Source organism: Archocentrus centrarchus, chromosome 3 (assembly GCF_007364275.1).
Source record: "Archocentrus centrarchus isolate MPI-CPG fArcCen1 chromosome 3, fArcCen1, whole genome shotgun sequence".
Taxonomy (NCBI): domain Eukaryota; kingdom Metazoa; phylum Chordata; class Actinopteri; order Cichliformes; family Cichlidae; genus Archocentrus; species Archocentrus centrarchus.
In genome coordinates this window covers 22311031-22331599 of record NC_044348.1, presented here as the reverse complement: position 1 = coordinate 22331599, position 20569 = coordinate 22311031, and the positions used below count along the sequence as shown (strand labels likewise).

The window sequence follows — 20569 nt, the reverse complement described above, 5'->3', positions numbered from 1 at the left end:
AATCTGAAAAAAAAGAGCAAATGTGAATGCTTTTTTTTTTTTTTCCTTCTCTTGCAGAGCTTTGAGGAAGAATCCATCAGCTAGAGAGCGCCCTCCGCTGGTCATGCTTCAGAAGACCAGAAAAGCTGAGGGAGAGGCGTACATGGTGAGAAATGGAGAGGACATGCAGCACAAAAACACAACAGTGGTAGAGAAGGGAAGAAAGAGAGAAAGTTAGGGATAAGAAAGAAGCAAAAAAGGTTTTTGTCTCTTATAAAAACCTTTTGCAAACACAAAGGTTGAAAACTCTGGAAATGTCTATCCATTTTTTTAACAGCTTATCCAATTTAGGGTTGTCAGCATCATACAGGATATGAAAGCTATCTTATGATAGATAATGAATGACCATCATCGCTGTTACTTGGCTTATTCATTTACATTTTTTTAGGATTTTTTTCCATTTTGTATCACTACCCTTTTAATGTTCTCCAACATAATATTTTATTTCATTTTCCATTCTCTTTCTTCACATATGTTTTGCTATTTGTTTTCTTTGCTTCCACTTTTTTTCTATACTACTCTCCATCTGTGCTTTGTTCCCCCCCCTCTCTCTGTCTCTCTCTCTCTCTCTGTATCTCCCTCTCAGAGACCCTGTCCTGAGCTGTGCTCTAAGCATCTCTCCGGCTCTGTGCTCCTCCCTGATCCTCCTACAGTAAGATTATTTTCTGTTCTTGCTCTCAAAGCCTTAAATGTTTATCTTACTGTCCCCCTGCAGTTTGACACTGTAGCAGACTGTGTTGAGATCAGCAACGTTATACTTAAAAGCTACACTGTGTACACTGAGGTATGAGATGCTCGATTTTCAAGGGTTGTCTCTCTGCGTATGTCCGCCTTGCTTGTGTATGCATGCTTTGTGTATATGTGTGCATGCTCCACACTGTCACATGAAGACAGTGGTTGGCTTGTCGTGGTGTGTGAAGGTAAGGCATGTTGTACAGTCTATTGTCTGTCCTATACACAGTGCTGACGTCATACATGTAATAAATAATACAATAAAACACTGCATCAGACTTTCTCTTAAACTTTTATGGCTCAAGCAAAATCTTCCCATGTGTATCAGCTTTGTTTTTACTCTCTAACAAATTCAAAAATATTTAATAAAAGCATGTTATCTAGGGGGCTGACATTTTACTCTATATCCCAAGGGTGAATCCTTGCAAAGCAGTGCCCCCTGTTGAATGTTTATATTATGACAATAAAAACTAATACGAATTCCTTACCAATTAATAATTCAAACATTATTTATATTGTCCTGTTCAGAGGCAGTTTCAAAGATAATTCAAGATGATACAAAGATGCTGGAAAAAATTTTTTTAATATTATTTTAACCTTGCATTCCTGGGTGGGAATGCTTTTAAATGTAAAAGTTTAGTGTACTTTACTCTAGAACCAATTTTTTCTGGCACTGCAGACACCAAAAAAAGTTCACACCCCACATCCTAAAGTTTTTATTAATCATTAACAATAAAAAAGGGGTCCAAGTTCAATTTCAATGTGATACACTATATGCACAAAAGTATAGGGCCACAGCTGTTCAGCCGCAGAAACCCAAGCCATGAAGCTTGTGTCGTGCAGTTTTTGTGATGATGTTGATGCCAGAGTAGGTTTGGAACTTTAAGTACTGGCAACTTTTACACACCATAACTGTAACTTTACATAGTCTGCTGTTTCGTGACTGATTTGTTATAGTTTTTTTTTTCCACTTTGCAATAATACCCCTCCAGCTGCTTGTGGAGTATCTAGGAGGGAAGAAATTTCATAAAAGGACTTGTTGCAATGGTGGCATCCTGTTACAGCAAGATACTCGAATTCAGCAAGTTCTTTAAAATGACAGATTCTCTCACAAATGTGCTTGATTTTATACACCTATGCCAATGGGACTGAAAGCACCTGAATTCAAAGCTTAAGAGGTGTGACCCAATACTTTTGTCCATACAGTGTAGTATCCACAAAATCTCATTTGTATATTCTCTATACAATAATCATATTCAACTTAATTTCACTCCATCTTTTCCCCTTGTTATCCACAAGAGCCTCTGTGGCTCCTAATCAAAAGAAAGCCATGATATTGAATATGAGCTCTACATTTAGGTTATTACAGTGCTGCTCACATTTAAGTGCTGCACACAGTGAAAAATGGTTGAAGAAATATTGAAGTATTTGATTGTATAAAAGGGTTTAAACCCCTGCAACACAGATCTGACCTTTTAAATCATCCTCTGACTAAAACTCTACTTCTCAGGGTCTGACAGACACAAAGATAGTCGGCACCAGCTCACAGTTCAGCCCCATCTCTGTTCTGCGGGTTCCCAGCCAAGCAGACCTCAGTCAGGCCTACTCCCAGCATTCCTTGCACCGCAGCGTAAGTCAACTGATTGACAGGAAGTCAATGATGATGGAGGAAGGAAGCTGGGATAACCCATTGGGACATGATTCTGGACTGGTGAGGATGGAACTATGTTTATGTTAATTTCATTTGTTAACTATAAGTGCAGAGCAGAGCAGTGATCACAGTACAGACATTTTATCATAATTATTTAGTACTTTTTTTTGTCACTGTGACTGTTTTCTCTTCTCCTTTCATTCTGACCTAAAAATTAGATCTTATGTGTTTTCTTTCAGTATGTGGAGGAAGATGAGTTTGTGGATGCCATCAAGGCTTTAAGTTCTGTGAAAAAGGAACACACCATGTTCACCGACACTCATCTTTAAGACCTGTCAGGTATCATGGTTGCCATTCAGACCTAGTTTTAAACCGAACCAGTAAAACATTGTTACATGCTATTTGCACAGGCGGTGCTAAATATTATCTAGTCAATTTAAAATATGAGTTAAATAACACGTTACGAGGTATTATTTATAAGCATCATCATATACTTACTGGCGCCTTCATTAGGTACACCTGTTCAGCTGCTCGTTAACTCATTAAATATTTAATCAGCCAATCACACTGCAACAACTCAGTGCATTCAGGCATGTAAACACAATCAAGATGACCTGCTGAAGTTCAAACGAGCATCAGAATGAGGAAAGAAGTTGATTTAAGTTTGAATGTGGCATGGTTGTTGCTGCCAGATGGGCGAGTATTTCCGAAAGTGTTGACCTACTGGGATTTTCCAACACAACTGACTCTAGGGTTCACAGGGAATGGTCAGAGAAAGATAAAATATCCAGTGAGTGGCAGTCTGGGCAAAAATGCCTTGTTGATGGTAGAGGTCAGAGGAGAATGGCCAGACTGTTTTGAGCTGATAGGAAGGCAACAAGAACTCAAGTAACCACTCATTACAGCCAAGAGCATCTCTGAAAGCACAACATCTCAAACCTTGAACAGAATACCACACCAGGTGGGCTCCTGTCAGCTAAAAACAGGAAACTGAGGCTAAAATTCACACGGGCTCACCAAAATTGGACAATATAAGATTGGAAAAAAAATGCTGCCTGGTCTGATGAGTCTCGATTTTTGCTGCAGTTTTCAGATGGTAGGGTCAGAATTAAGTGTAAACCACATTAAAGCATGACTCCAACTTCCACTGGATAAATGGTTCAGGTTGATAGTGGTGGTGTGATAGTGTGGGGGATATTTTCTTTCCACAATTTGGGTCCCTTAGTACCAATTTAGGATCATTTAAATGTCACAGCCTACCCAGGTATTGTTGCTGACCTTTATGCCCACAGCATACCAATCTTCTGATGGCTTCCACACGATCACACCCCATGTCACAAAGCTCAAATCATTCCAAACTGCTTTCTTCAACATGACAGTGAGTTCACTGTACTCAAATGGTCTCCACCGTCACTAGAGCTCAATCCATTAGTGCACTTTTGGGACCTGGTAGAACATAAGACTCGCGTCGTGGATGTGCAGCCAACAAATGTGCAGAAACTGTGTGATGCTGTCATGTCAGTGTGGACGAAAATGCTTTGAGGAAGCAGTTCTGAAGGCAAAAGAGGGTTCAAGAGGTACTAGTAAGGTGCACCTAATGAAGCAGCCAGTGAGTGTATATATTGTAATATATTAATTTCAGATCCAGAGTTGTAACCAGAAAACCACACATAAAAACTTAAGTGAGAGAATTATGGTTGTTTTGCCAGAGCATTTCTTTTTATCTCTACAGAAGTGTCATTTTGCCCCACTTTGTGTATGACTTGAATATGTCATATACAAACTGTATGATGTATTCAAGTCATATGGGCACAGTCAGCAGTGATATCAAATACGAGTCTGTTGCTTACATGTATTCATTTGTGGTAGTTATCATGTTTGTAATATCAGACCGTGCTTAGATTAAGGTCAAGAAGAGCCTTTAAAGGACTCTCAGCAAATGTTCTGATTCGCTGTCTCTATTTGCCAACTGTTGATAGTTTAGTCATTTTTGAAAAGTACAGAGACTGACTATAGCAGGTTTAATTCTCACTATCCAAAATCAAACCAGCGTAGAAATTAATGTCACTGTCAGTCACTTCTTCTGCATCAACCAGTAACTATCCCTAGTAAGCTTTGACAGTTTAGGAGCAGTAGCTATTATGAGACACACGGGCTTGATGTAGTTTTATTAGAAAAAAATGCCAACTGTTTTTTAATGTTTTAAATGTGGCTGGGAATCACAGATGTGCCGTCTGATTGCTGTGATTATGTAAACTGCGAGCTCAATCTGAGATTCGGTCTGTTGTGCGTGCGCTGTTCGGTGCAATTTCAATTTTGAGGAAGTGGCAGTAATGTAATCAAGTTTTGTTTAGCTGTAAGTGAAGCTACACATCTGGATTCCATCTCAAAGTGCATTTGTCATTGTGTCCGGATTATATGTTGTGTATCTGTGGCTTCCAGTAATTTTCATCCTGCTGTTGAAAACATCAAAAAGTGGAGAAAAAAAAATCTCTGCAATTTCCTGTTTAGTTTTTTGTTTTTGTTTTTTAGCAGGAATGAAATGTTGCTCATATTAGATTGGGTATAGAGGCAGTATTTATTCATGAGAGATGTTGACTTTCTGTGTAATATTTGTGAATTTTGATGTTTTGTGTACAATATTGAAGCCTACTGTATTATTACATAATGATTTTCTTTTTTTACACTGGCAGTATTATTTATGTTTGTTGTGTAAAAAACAGTCTTATTTATAGATGATTCATTTATCAGCAGTTATGTTTTTTTCTGGAAAATTATAAATTTTACTGTCAAAAAATTGTCTTCTTGTCTTCTCACATTTTCTTTATGCTGAGACATCGGTAGTTAAAAGCAGCAACTCCAAATAAAAGATGCACAGATGTACCACATTAGTGTTCCAAGCCAATAACGACATAATTTAAATGCACAGTGTCAAAAAGCATTAGGGTGACAAAAGAAGGACAAAGCTTATACAAGTGATGCATGAATATTTGCTCTTAAAGGTTAATTTTCAGTTTAAATATTAATTCAACAATGTAGAAATACAGTTCTAAAAGCAAAAATTGCTTAATTATAGAAGTGAAGAATTTGTGTGTGCATATAATTTATATGTATTATCCTTAAAATGTACGTAGCTCTATAAAAAGTCCCTCAGTTGCTGTTTACACACAGTATTAATAATGGTTAAATACTGCAGGGTGTTACATAATGAATGAAGTCACTGTATTGAAACAGGGTCCTTGTTGAGCTTCACGGTGGTCTAGCTGAAATGTAGATTTAGGAATTCTCTTTTCTGCTGAGTTAGTATAACACAGAATTGTGCCACCAGCTGTACAGAGACTTAGTTACCACACACAGAGTCAAACACACACAGAGCCAGTGTCTCCATCAAAACTAAGCAGCAGTAATTTAGTTTTGCTCCTGTGTCCCTTGAGGGGACATCAAGGCAAGTTTGAAATTAACAAACTGGCAGTAACAAGCGTGCCCTCGCTCAAGGACACCAATCTGACAAGGGCACTTCTAAAACATTCACAGCCACATTCACAGCTATTGTCAGCCACGGAGTTTGGGGGGGGGGGGCTGTGAAAAGAGAGCTTGTGGAGTGATTGTAAGGGACAGTATGGCTCTGAGCTATACACACACACAGACACACACACTCAGGGTTTTATTAAACTCATAAATCACAATGACGACAGACGCCATCTCAGAGAGGAGACTGTCTGAGCGGGAAGGTTAGTGAAATGAACGCACTGGGGAGACACACATACACACCTTTGTGACACTCATACAAAACAACAGTTGTGCGCTTTGTAAGTTATCCATGCAAACCTTGCAATAAAAACTCAGAAATGACTTTCTTATGATATATAGTATTAAAGGAATAATGCAGTCAAAATGTAAACTGGTTAAACTATCATGAAATCATTGCCATGAATTCCCCTTGTTAAGTTGTCGTTCGAGATTCTCATCGTTTTGTACATTTAGCAACTCAAATCCTAAAAAAAAAAAATGATAACATTGATTTTGATCTGTCTATGATTATATCTACCCAGAAAACTAGAGTGAAGTGGTCCAAGGCCAAAGCAATATTATTCTTAAGTGGTAAATAGATATAGAAAATGTTCATGTATAAATATAAATTATATAAACTATATTTTAATGATTTTTAGGAATAAACATATAAAAATGAAAAAAATAACCTGTCATTTTAAGAAAGAAGCAGAGGACAGTGAGTATAATCAGACATTTTAGTGAACACAGTTGTATCAATTTCATGAACAATGTGACTTCATAGCAACTTTATCACTACTCAATGTAGCAGTAAATAATATTGCATAATGCGTACACATAATGCATACACAATGTAACACAAGAATGCACAGGGCTGTTTAAATAAACAGATATGTATTTCTTTTAGCTCATTAGCATCTGGCTGCCATATAATGTAAACATAGCCAGGGGGAGTTAAGGAGCAACAGATGAGACACTGCAGAATACAGACAAATAACTATGTGCTGGAATACACACTTAACTGTATGTTTGTATAGAAAATAAACATTAGCAAGTTACTGTAACATTAGTCTTCATAGTGCAAATGCAGTTAGGTCCAATAGCATGATTATATTAATATACGCCTTATATTTTATGAACAATGTATGCATCAACACACCATCAGACAAATCAATGCGTCCTTACCAGGATTTTGTTCAGATTACACACGCCCACTTTCCACACAGGTATCAAAATTTTACATCTTTGTACAAGCAGTTAGCACATATTCAGTTCTGCTTTTATACAGAAATAATAACTAATGAAACATGTTACATTACTGTTGCTTTGGTCATATTATGATTAATATTTCTGGACACTGTTTCGAGTTCTGTTTAGCTTCTTTTTTTTTTTCCCCTCTCCAATTTTTACAGTTTTGATGCCAAATTATGCACTGCTCAATCTGCTAAGGGAAATTGGACAAGTGATCAGACTAGTTAAGCATCAGGTTTAGCTCCCAAAATATGACTATGCTAATTAAGGGTGTCACTCACAAATATAATTTTTATTTCCAGCCCTACATGGTATGCTTGGAAATAAAAGAACAAATTACAGATTAAAAAAAAATAATAATAATCCCCCATCTTGGGAAGAAGTTCACTTTCCACTCTTAGACTATGTGAGGGTTATGTACAGTGTACAACTGATAACGTAATGTTATGTGCCCATATATCAGTCAAAATATCTGTATCGGACATTTACTGATTGCCGTGGGTGATGTTTGCATGTTGCCAGTGCTGGTTAAAGACAGTGTGATGAAAGAGCTGAAAGACTTTAAAGCAGTTCAGTTACTTTTTCATTTGTTTCCCTGACACAAATGGGGGAATAAAAAAAACAAAACAAAACAAAAATATAATAAACATCACTATCACTATCGGTCCAGAATTTCACAGTACACTCATCGGTACATCCCTAATTAATATGTAATGCCACTCTTAACATTTTATTCATCCTGCTGTAAAATCTATCACAACACAATTCTAGTCAACACCAATGTGGGCAGGTCTGTAAGGTGCCTCCACAATGAGCTCCATCTTCACAAGCATTTGGTCACAATCTTTTTCAATTAAAACACACTAACCGTCAAACAAGTTATATAAGGCACTGCAACAATCATTCAGCACAACACATATTTTATATCAGTTTCAAAGGAAGTAAAGTGATGTAGTGTAGGTCCTTGTATTAAGCTGAGTGTAGTATGATGCTAATACTGAAAATAAAAAAGTGATCTTGCACAGGCACCACTGTGAAGAAAAAAAAAAACTAAAGCAGGAACGCAAACAGTTTCTCTTACTTATGAAGTATAATCACAAACTGAGCTTTTCCAGCAATAAACTCTGTACCAAATGATTCCTCTCTATTAAGACAGAAAGAAAAACTTCACTGTATATACCACAAAGCACTAAAAACACATTTGCTCTTACTGTTTGTGTAAATATAATTTTTTAAGCTTTGAACCTTGAATCATCTTCTTTTCCACATATAGAAATGTCTAATAAAATACGACTTTTTTTTTTTTTGCGTTGCAGTGCAACATTTCACACGACAGTTTCAAATTTTGTCATGTTTGAGCATCAAAAAGCCTCTTGAACTGCAATTAGGATAGAAGGAGATTAACAATGTAACTGGACTGGAACTAACGAGTCAAATTGTGACAGCTGAAGTGAAAAGCAGGCACACGTCCACATGAGGGTTCAGTGTTTTCGCAGGCTGTCATCCATGTAGATTTCAATTTGACTTGTCTTACTGTGGAAAACCAGTGTTCATTTCTGTTGTGTATCTTAACTCCACTGTTGCATAGTACTGAGCTGTCAAAGGTTTTATCGCCTGCTTGAGCTGCAAAATTGCTTAACTGCTTGCTCTTCATTGGCTTTTTAGTGTCATTGCTATAACAACAATAACTACTGTGTCCCCGGCTGCAGCAAAGTATTTTGGGATTCAAGTAGCTGCCTAGAATTCTAGCTAAGGTAACGTGTTTAAGGTAAGTAAAAATCAATTGCACAACAAATTGAACAGAGTGTCAGAGATGTTTGATATTGTCATGACCTTTGGTTAGGGGTCTGATCATCTACCTAGTGCTGTACAGATCACTTTTTCTTTTGGTTTTTTTTTTCCCTTTTTATATCATTATAAGTCAAACAGTTTTTGATAGGTAACAATTTCTTTTTACACTAAAACACATATTAGCAAAATGACCTATTTGATAACAGAGGTAATTGATAGTTAAAGATATGACAAAATATTACATATCGGTTTAGATCAGTAATGCATACCAGATATAGGTTAATAGAAACACTTTAAACATCTGATGAAAGCGCCTCTCTTAATTCCATTTTGTAACTAGTTAAGTGTCTTACAAGCCAAACACCAGTTACTGTTAGTGCTGTGGTGTGGTATGTTATTTATCTTTGTTAGGAACCTCGATAAGTTCATGTTTTCACATTTATATGTGAACTAACACACCTTTAACCGTACCTTGTCAAACAGACTTTTGTCCTGTTCTTGTAGTGGCTGTGTGTTCCAAAAGATGTTGCGTGAGCAACATCATAAGATGAAGAGAAAACACTTTTTTTTTTTTCCAGAACTGAGCTGGCAAATCTGATTCATGCCTAAAACTTAAAGTGCTAACAGCATTATCACCAATCTGTTAAGACAACCTAAAACAAACACAAACTGAGACAGCAGGAGCATCACTTGCACCTGGCAGATTCTTACAAGCATGAGTAATCTTCAAACACACAAAAAAAAAATGTATTCTTGCTCTGACTGAGATGTTACCATTGGGATGCCGTGTATTCGTGTTGGTCTCATTACAACATGGCAGCACTCCTGTTGTGTGGGATTTGAAGAGAAACAAACATCCTGAACCGTATTTTTATAACAAGAGTGTTGCGGTGGCAGAAGATGCCATTGCTTTGCGTTCCTCCATCCATCCATCTTCTGCCGCTTATCCAATTCAGGGCTGCAGGGGGCTGAAGCCTATCCCAGCTGCCATAGGGCAAGAGGCAGGGCGCACAGACTGGACAGGATGCCAGTCTGTCGCAAGGCTAACACAGAGAGAGACAGACAACCATTCACACTCACATTCACACCCATGGGCAATTTAGAACCACCAATTAACCTAAACCCACTAACTGCATGTCTTTGGACTGTGGGAGAAAGCCAGAGTACCTGGTGAGAATCCACGCAGACACGGGGAGAACATGCAAACTTCACGGAGAAAGGCCCCGGCCAGATGGTTGAATCTTCTTACTGTGAGGCAGCAGTGCTAACCACCATGCCACTCTGCTGCAGGCTTTGCGTTCCTCTTTTGGTCTTATAGTCTGCCATCATGATCGCCTACAGGATGTATCTCCACAAGATAACTTCCACTGAGAGCAACAGAAAAGGTGCCCTCACAGGCTGCTGTCCTGACTGGATGGCTCAGGTGCCAGCTTCCTGTGTCGTGGCGAGGTGGACAGTTTGGTTGGGGAAGGAGAGGCATTTGAAGATGAGTCGCTGCCACCGCCTTCTGATCCAGAGGGGACAGAGGTGAGGTGTGGAACTGGAGGAGCCCTCTTTCTCCCTAGAAAGCCTCCTTCTAGTACTCCCCTCTTCTTCACACCTCCATCAGCCTTCCCCGCATCTCCTCCCAAACCAGCACCCTCTCCTTCTTCTGGCTGAGGATGCACCTTTCGCCTGACATCACCTCCCGGAATTGGGCTGTCCGGAGGCTGACGTGCAGATTCTTGACTGGATTCAACTTTTGTGACAGAAACACCACCAGCAGTGGCAGCCGTTGTATTACAGCTTGTGCTGCTGGTGCGGGAAGCCCACAACTCCATGACTGAGGCTCTCCTCTCACTGTCTTCAGGCCCAAAGTCACAGAGAGAGCGGCGGGCATCAGGGATCTGGCCTGTGCTGTCCAGGAGACCTCGGCTCAGGCTGAAGTTCTGGAAGTCTCTATGAAAACATAAAATACTGCCAGTTACAGCCACATAGATATTGAAACATAATGCAGACAAGGACAACTCAGCATCTTCTAAGCTTGCATAAACAGCATAATCACATTACTGTGTTATTAGGATGGCAAGCAAGGCGACTCTAAAACCAAGTGCTTGTGGTGTCTGGAGCACTAACACTGCCAAGTGTCCATCTTTCCCTGCTCTGTTCTCAGCCTATGAGCTCTTCTTTGGCTAAATACAGCAGATACTACTAATGCATTGTGGGTGGAGAAAGTAATTAATTTAACTGCAGAAGAAAAACACTCAACCTCACTTGCTTCTGGTGTCTTGATTCTTTAAACCAATTTTTAAAAAATTAAAGTTTTTGAGATCCTAAAGATTTCTTTTATCACCCTAGTACACCCTTATTTGAACCCTTCTAGTATAAGTGTTATCTGTCAGTCTGACAAATGATATTTCACCGGTAGCTGTGGAAGGACTCAGTTCGACGAGCACGGGCCAGCAGGGGGCTCTCTCTGTAGGGTCGCACGGCTCCGTAAGTAGCTTGAGTCTCAGGAATAGGTTCCTGGGCCTGTAACTGCAGACTGAGATTGAGGAGAAAAAGAGGGGTAAATCTTTAATGGCCATGTAAACACATCAGACAGCATATATGGGTTGGTAACCTTATTAAATGCGTGTTGCCTTTCTAACCTCGAGCAGGACTCTCGGAGGCGTGTGTGATGTAGCACGGAGGGCGCTGGGCTAATGTTCGGTGTTGCACAGCGGGAGGTGCTCAAGTCACACTGGTCCAGCAGCTGTAGCAGCTCCTCCTCTGTAGGTCCACCTATTTCTATCAGAAGCAAGAGGAGCTTCAGAATACAAACTTAGTATTTCATCAAAACAAACTATTATTATAACATTATGATCCCCTGCTCCCTCTATCAGTGTCTCAGTTTGCTCTTCCTCCCCTACCATCACTCTCTCTCTTTCCTCACCCTCTTTCTTCCTCTCTTCTGCTTTATTGGCGGTGTCCATAGCAGTGGTCAGGTCCCACATTTGGATGCTGCCATTGCCGTGACCAGTGAACAGATAGCGGCGAGGTCGGGACCCCATTCGACTGGAACCCTCACACTCCCGTACCATGAAGCAAGTGATGGTGGTCCCATCCACTGACTGCACCTCACAGATCCTGACACACAAATAAAAATGTCAAAAACAAAGCATGTAAACGCAAACACAAAAACTCGGTCTTTGAGTGAATTTTAAAAAGAAGTGCCAAGATCTTACAAGGATGTTTAATGAAGGAAAATAAAGATATTTAGTGAGAGAAAGTATCATGTATCTCAGATAATAGAAAACAAAGTCAGAGAAATGTCAGAGGAGCAGAGCAGCAGGACATTGTACCTTTTTCCAGTTGATGAGAGCCTCACAAACAGTTTGTTGGTAATGGGGATCACCTTCTGGATGAAAACCTGCTGATCATCTCTCTCTCCAAAAGGACCTGAGAACAACAAAAAAATTACCTCAGCTTGATGTCTTATATCTAGTGTTAAAAAATGATGCAAAACCCACTGAGTAGGATGGTTAATCATAATAAAAACTGTATTCATTTCAGTGTCACTTCATGGAACTGCAGCAAGCTTTAGATAAAGTTTCAGTTAAGGCTGATAATAGTTTCACTTGTGATGACAGCTGTATTTGTTATTTTTTGTATTTTTCATTAGTATTTATTCTGATTTTGTTTGAATTTTTCATTTATTTTCAGTTTAGCTTAAGTTAGTTTCCACAGAGGGATTACTTGTTAATTTTATCAGTGGTGGATTAAAGAAGTTAAGAATGTGCATTATAGTACAAACACACTTCTTAACTTTCTCACCTATATCGTTCCCAGAGCAGTAGCTCCCATGAGACTCTGCCTCCTCCAGAGACAGTATCTTAAAGGAAGCTAGAGGGGTGGAGCCTGGCTGTGTGGAGATCATCCCTCTGAACCGGGTCACCGTCCATGTCCGTACGTGGTTGTTGTCCGCACACACTGGCGCGCACACACACACACATTAAACACAGCCACGTAAAATTTCAGCCATAGGAATGTGCTTCAAAATGTGACATACTGCACAACTGACATCAGTGTGAACAGCCTGCAGTGGCGCTGTTATCCCATAAAATGCTCACTGCCTGCAACACCTTCCTCACCTGATACCAGATGTTTTTCAGACAGCATGATCTTTGTCACTGGGCTCCTGTGCACAGTGAATGTCTGAAAGAGCTGGGGGCCTGATCCTACTGTCTCCGGGTGTTGCACGATCACTCTCACTGCTCCACTACTAGTCCCGTAGGCTATCTCTATCCAGTTCCCACTCACACCTGAGAGTAGGAACAGGAAAGTGAAGAAACAAAAGCACAACACAAATATGCACAATTACTGTAAGTGACCGTGATTTTTGTTACAAGCAGATCTGTAAGGAGAAAAGCTTGCACACTTACTGGTTTTAGGTGTGAGGTAGACAGACAGTGCAGTGATGGCATCATTTGAAGGGTCATGATAAAGCTCAGTCACCAGAAGATCATTATCTTTCATCCTCAGCGGAAATTTCTGCATGTCTGAAAAGAAGAGGAAGGTCAGATGTTGGTGGGTCTTGGTTGGGTTTTACAGGCTCGTCACTCAATCACATCCTGGAATGAATCCCCTTATTAAATCTCAGTCTTTTAGATAGAGATTTTACATAGTGGGGAAAAAATGGCCATGGTTGTTTTATAAGCATTTCATAGGCAACAATGAATGAATGAAGTCATAAGAACCAGTGTTTATTATAACTGTGCTGGAATATTTGTTTTTTGTCTTACAGGAATTCATTTTTACATTTCTGGATTCAGATCTTTTTTTTTTTTTTTTAATGCAGTTTTTTTTATGCTTGGGTGCTTGGGAGTTTGTAATAGTCACAGCAGACCATCATGCCAACATTGTTGGCAACTTAGCAATTCTGACGCAAGATTTAGCTCCCGTTTTGAAGAGAAAAAAAGCACAGGGTACTACTGCTTAGCTCAGACAGAGAGGCAAACCTCTCTGTGCCATTGAGTGAGTAAGCAAACAGACTGAGGCTGCGCTCTGTGTGGGAGAAGAAGTAAGAGATCTTCTGTTACCTCTAACTTTTTTGCTGAGTGTTCACTTTTCTCGTGCATTTAAACTTCAACTTATGTGTATGGTCATTTTGTCAAACTTGGTTGTGGTTGCTGGCCTGTTAATTATCACCAAAAATTGGTATTCAGGAAAGTCCTGGTGGTCAGTTGTTGCATTGTATCCTTGTTTTATAGCACAGATGTCCACTGGAATTTAAAAAACATTCAATAAGCTGTGTGACAGACAGAAGACAGGTAAGTGTGTGTGTGTGTGTGTGTGTGTGTGTGTACCTATGTAGTAGATCGAGCCATTGTTGCAACCCAGTAGCAGGAAGGATCCTGCTGTGTCACAACTGGTGATTGGAACTACATCTTGAACCTAATACAGAAAAAAGGGAACTGGTTTTGGTGCCTCTCACTAAGCAAGTATGAGTTAAACAAAGGCACATCTAATACATGTGGAATCCAAGTATTCATTCTTTGAGTTGTCATTTTTTTTGTGGAAAAACTTTATTTTTACAGATACACTTCTCTGTGTTTTAGATTTACAAATCTACATATGCTCTCCTACCTGCCAATGTTGTGTGACAGCATTCCACACTCCAACCTTTCCTGTATGACTTGTAGCCACCAGCTGGTTCCCGATGAAGAAGAGATCGTCAACGGGTACACCAAGACTGAAAATACCTGGGGGAGTGGGGGAGTGGGTGGAGAGAATGACAGGAAACTTTAACAAACTTGCAGAAACCTGGAAAAGAAGAATGTAGATTAAAGGTGGAGTCATAAACTGCAGGAGGTTGCAGGTGATGCAAATTGCTATACAGTATGCATACCTATAAAAATACATTCCGGTCTTCACTTTTGAAGTGGCCAAATTCTACATCATAATCTATATTTTTTAAATTCTCTGAGTTTTGTATTGTTTGTTTATTAATTTTTTTGTCTGGATGACCACACTTTGTAAATGTTATAAACCTACCTATCTCATTACCGCTGCCGCCATCTTGGATGCTCCAGAGAATGATGCTGCTTTCAGAGGCAGCAGCCACCATCTTGTCTTTGTCTCCATGTGGGCCACCCACCACCTTAGCATTGAGTGCAATACGTTCAATGGTCCAGTCAAGGTAGGGAGAGGAAAACACCTGCTGCCATCCAGATGATTCCTTTATCCTGCAGTGAGAAGAAGCACATGCAAATATTTTTTTTCTCTGATTTTATAATGTTCTTTTTTTTTTTTTGTTACATTTTTGCCAGCTTCAAAAATCAAGGTGAGTGGTACACAAGCACCTCTGCACTGGAACAGTTGGATTTGAGTACTTTTAAAGAAGTCTGAGATAGAAGCTTTCATAACTGTGAGTGCGCAGACGCATCCGTGTGGCAGACACTCTTATTACACTTGATTAAACTTTTACTTGGTTGTCCATGTTGTTAAAAAAAAAAAACTGACATTCACTCTGTGTGGACTACGTATTTCAGCTAAAATTAATATTTTAATAAATTTAACTTAACCTACATAAAACCAAAGATGACAGCAGTACTTAAAAACACGAGTCATAAAAGATCATGAATCCATGTGTGTATTATAAATAATTTAATGTGTCCCACTTATGAACTACAGCTGTATGAGAAGTGTTGTACTATTACCTGTAACAGATGACAAAGTGTGCATAGGCTGCTACAATCCAGTTGTGGTGTCCTGCTATAATCAGCACCTTCCTAGGGTCAACCATGGGCCCTACACACACAAATGAAACACCCATAAACACACGTCTTTCACAGTATGCTCATCACACCTTTTATTTGTCTTATAACCATCAGTTTCTAAATGAATGGAAAGATGATTTATATTTCTAGAAACAGGCAGATACTCTACTCTTCTTTTATTCACGTTAATACGTATATTCTGTGATACCATCATTAGCAGGGAGCACCAATTAGCACGCTAAAAGAGTGTCAGGTCATATTAGCCACAGCACTGATGCACACACAAACAGTGCATGTACCGAATCTCTTACTGGCATATAAATACTGATGTGGCACACATATGAACATAGACTGTATCATAACTACCCTTGCTTGTGCACATGCAGTAGGTGCACAGCTTGTAGCAGCACGCAGAACAGACCCCTAGTTCTGCTGACAAGTCACTTTCAAAATAAGAGTCATTTCTACATTTTCTGCTTGCTTTTTATACCAATATGAAACTGAGACTATATTCTGCAACTGATTTCTCACAATTGGCCACAATAGATGTAAGAATATGTAAAATCACATTATCACTATTATTTTTATTTATTTATTTTTATTCTTCTGTACTCAGACATCCCAGGCTACTTACCCAGTTTGTTGCTGTCATCTGTTCCAGGTGAACCAGAGAAGGATGGGTGAAGAAGAGGGCCAACACGGGTGAAGCCCTCTGCCCCACTAGGGCCTGGCCGCTCATCCGGGGCAGAGCCGGAAGCTGCCGAGGCAGGGCTTGACTTTCGGGCGGGGATGGCTGTCAAGGAAAGATTAAGAGAAATTTATAAATAGAAATTTTTTTCTGACTTTGGCGTTTATGCTGTTCTGAGACATAAAAGCAGGTTATTTTCATCCTGGATTTTTTTTTATTTTTTTTTTTATTAAATCTCAGAAGAATGATCTTTCAGTTCATTTTCACGTCTTTACCTGGGGGTGGCAGGTAACCATGGAAGAGAACACTACCACATGATGAGCGGTCCAGTTCCTCACACAATAGCAGGCGCCGCACTGCACACACACACACACACACACACACAGGTGCAGACACAAAAACACAAACTCTGATTAGCCCATGACCAGAATAACATTAATATGAGATTTTAAGAATTAGGAATTTGTAGGGAAAGACTATATTTACAGATGTTCATACACGGGGTCTCAATTTTTTAAAAAGAATTTCCTCAGGCACTTTGCATTGTCTTTATTCATTCAGCCAAAGTTCATGTGAAACAATAAATGACTGTTTAGATCCTGTATTTGACTTAGATCAGTCCACTTTGATTCAAATTAGGTCTAAGTACTTTGCTCTGTATATAGTGAGTTTAGGCAGGTGATCAGCTTTCATGGAGGTGAGTTTCCCATTCAAGTACAGAGACAATGCAGGGAAGTTACAAACACTGAAACAGGATGTAAAACAACATTAGCGTATGTGGAACTAACACCATAACAGCTGTGACCTTGATCAAATTGTCTGAGGCTCAAACAACATTCAACACTAAACAGCAACATTTCACATTAACAACAGCAGCTCTTTGTACTATGTTTCAAAAACACCAACCTACACAACTGTTATGCAATACCTGCTGATATTGTAGACATAGAGTGAATGCTGGCAAACTGTATTGGCTGCAAAACAGGTTTATTATAAGCTTTTCACAATGTTTGTACTCATACTTGGCTGACTCTGTTTCCTCATGAAACTTTGTTCAACAACATACCTAAAGGAGTAATCCCATAAAACTCAGCTTCATGTCGCAGGACGCTGATGTTGACACCCCTGCAGAGGGAAGCCATCAGCATATTTGATATGTAAGATGCTAGCAACAATCCAACATAATTACACCAAAAAATAAAGAGATATTTTCTGAATCTCGTTAGGACTCTTTACCGCAGGTCCAGTTCTTTGGTTCGGAGGAAATTCAGTATTGGTGCAAAAGCTGTTGGGTCTCTGTCAATAAATATCTGAAAGAGAGAAATTCAGTCGTTTGTTAACCAGTTGGTGGATTTGTAATAGCTGATTAACCATTAAGTCACTTGACAGGAGAAAAATAGCATTGAATGGTTTAAAAGACATCTATGTAACAATCTGAAAATGTCATACCTCTGCAGAATTACAATAAACATTTCTGTTTATTTTCCAATATTTTTCAGAATGCATGACAAATTCAAAAACTAATCAAGGTATAAAGTCAATGGCAGCCCTGCGAAAACAGCGTATCATCCAACAATAGACAAGTTGATGCCAGCTCATCTGCTCAGCATCATGTATCATATTTCAGAACAATGAGTAACAACATAAATGTCATGTCCTTTTTATTTCCCTGATGTTGGATGTTGCCTGCAAATGCTGCCCTACTTTTGAAGCAACAAAGGCTACTCACAGCTCCAGTTTCATCACGAAGAGTGGATATCCTTCCACTCAGTAAACTGGGAAAGAGACACACACACACACAGTTCTCCAGTTAGCTAAAGCACTTCTCCATTTCCACTTACCAACAGTGTAACCACTACATGCAATTATTTTACAGTAACAAATGCTTGGCTAGCCTGTTGACACTGAAATCCAAATTATTACCATATCAACATGTGCTGCTATTAACTATCCCTGTTATGCTAAAAGAGTCTGCATAAAAAATTTTTTAAAAATTCAGACAGCTGGCAGCAGAGCAGAGAGACTGACAGACAGGCACACAGACAGGTGCCCTGGCAGACAGCCTGACAGGCATTTACACTGCTTGGTCATCTGTTGTCAAACTGTGAGCTCAGTCCAGTGTTTTGAGTTTGTTAGGACTGTGGTATCTGCCCAGCCCCAGTCAGCTGTTTAACTATGGTGGGCTTCCCTCTAAGGCTAGAATCACATTTAAAAAACACACTTAGGCCAAAAAATATATTCTTACTCTCTATACTGTAACAATTCAAATGCTCCACTATCTTTATTATAGCATTTACACTAAACACAAGACTTTTTGCACAAAAACCTACTTTATTTTAAAATGTTTTCCAGTGAGAGTGGACTGTAATTGTAATCTCCTGATATTTTCCATCACCGGGATGGTAGCAGGATGAAGTAGGGCAGAAAACATAATTTAGCATCCCTACTTAACATTAATTATGTAATATGAATGAGTGCATAGTAATATGCTCACTGATTTACTCAGTCTGACTGCTATAGGCATTAGCTTTAGATCCGTTTCTACACAGCAGCTGTAGACAATGCAGTGAAGTCACAGAATTTACAGCTTCTCATCAGGTAGCAGCAATAGGGGAATAATATTTCTGCAATCAGAACCGCGTGTAGCAAGCAAATTTATTCCATGTGCTTTTCAAGAGAGTCTGGCAACATTTAACAAACCTTGAGAAGAAAGAGTCTGGGATCCACATCAGAGTCTGTCTGGAGGTGCTGAACCTGCAGTATGAAGGCATAATGGCACAATTATAACAAAACAGTGTTGTGAAAACTACAAGGTTGCATCATTAAAATCATCACTGGGCAATCTGTCGACCAAGTGGTCAAACAATGACTGCTGAAGCTTAAAGAAAATGAAAAAATAATAAACGGGTTGCCTTTATTATGAAATTGATATAGTGTGCATTTACAGTGTGTACATTTTTAACCGTGTGCGAAGAGAGTAGGAATAATAATGACGAAGTAAACAGCCTTATGCGCCGTGGCTACTTGAGCTACATCCATGTCTGTTTGTCCATGTAAACATCATTATACATACGAGCGCAAATTTCACAAATAATACCCATCATATGTCGAGGTGTCCCGCTAACGAAGCTTACCTCTTCCCGCCGACATTTAACTGAATGATCTCTCCCACCGCAGGTGTTAAACTGTTACCATTTGTTGTCATGATGACTGAAGTGAACCAGCGAAAAGTCGCTGCTCCGTTATAACCGTTTCTGTCACGAAGGCTAGCTTGCTAACGCTCCTCTCTCCAGCTCAGCTGATGCCCCGACTCCTCAGCCTCACAGCCTCTCCCGCGTCCCCCTTCCATAAAATACCCCTTACACACGACGTATGTGAACTCCGCTGCTATTGCTAAGCCTCCGCATAGTGGGCGAAGACGGGATGGTTTTTTTTTATCAAAAAGGCAGCCACACAATAATTCCTTTATTTTCCTGTGGGCTTGTTTGCATCACTGCATAGATGTAAATCGTGGATACCAGCTTGCGCAGGATTTTAGCAACGTGAAACAGCTGTGCGAGCCAGCCACATACAAAAAAAAGCCAAGAGAGTTCCCCTCTAGCAACTTCCGCTTTCGATTAAACTACGTAGCGCAGACCGATAAAACAATTTTATGGGGGAAAAAAGGATAAATTTAATATTGTTGAACGGCACAACACACATAGGTTTAATCGATTACTGAAATGGTTATGTGACATATAAGTACATGTTTAGAAAACTGTAATATCAGGCCAGGACTTCTAAACCCGCATTTCGGATGAAGGGATCTATCTTGATTATTCTTTGACCAGAAAACCATCGGGACCAAATTTGAGTGCGTTTTATTTTCTATTGCATGGCTATTAAAAATAATAATAGTGAAGTTTCGTGTTGCACAAAAATGATTAATTTCGCGTCTTTATCCAGCATAAATAATATGGAAGCTTGTTTCTACCTCTGGAAAAAAAAATGTCATCCGCGAGTCAAAATTTCTGTTTAGTATCTCGAAATTTCGACTTACAGATGAGTAACTCGAAATTGCGAGATACTTTGTAAGTCAAAGTTTTGAGATACCTAACTCGAAATTTTCAGATAACTTTTTTTCTCTCAGTGGCGGAAATTAGCTTTCATAAATGATTAGTAATACGA

The 20569-nt window shown here is 39.4% G+C and overlaps 2 protein-coding genes across 2 annotated transcripts in view; one reads left to right on the top strand and one right to left on the bottom strand.

The window, feature by feature from the left end:
* The window catches only part of ush2a (Usher syndrome 2A (autosomal recessive, mild)), a 233943-nt gene extending 228775 nt beyond the window's left edge, over positions 1-5168 (top strand). Inside the window, 4 exon segments of the mRNA XM_030720976.1 lie at positions 58-145; positions 626-691; positions 2282-2482; positions 2662-5168. Of these exon segments, the coding sequence (XP_030576836.1) occupies positions 58-145; positions 626-691; positions 2282-2482; positions 2662-2751 (445 nt within the window). The 3' untranslated portion in view covers positions 2752-5168.
* A 4969-nt stretch (positions 5169-10137) lies between these two features.
* On the bottom strand, positions 10138-19887 carry kctd3 (potassium channel tetramerization domain containing 3). Its single transcript, XM_030726360.1, has 19 exons — positions 19537-19887; positions 19103-19156; positions 18132-18177; positions 17639-17712; positions 17469-17527; positions 16678-16758; positions 16349-16507; positions 15655-15745; positions 14990-15180; positions 14582-14697; positions 14302-14389; positions 13378-13494; positions 13087-13257; positions 12770-12925; positions 12298-12394; positions 11889-12082; positions 11605-11743; positions 11376-11498; positions 10138-10912 (listed from the first exon to the last, which is right to left on the bottom strand). The coding sequence occupies exons 1-19, from the start codon at positions 19605-19607 to the stop codon at positions 10366-10368; spliced, it is 2574 nt and encodes an 857-aa protein (XP_030582220.1). The 5' UTR covers positions 19608-19887; the 3' UTR covers positions 10138-10365.
* Between the last annotated feature and the right edge of the window lie 682 nt (positions 19888-20569).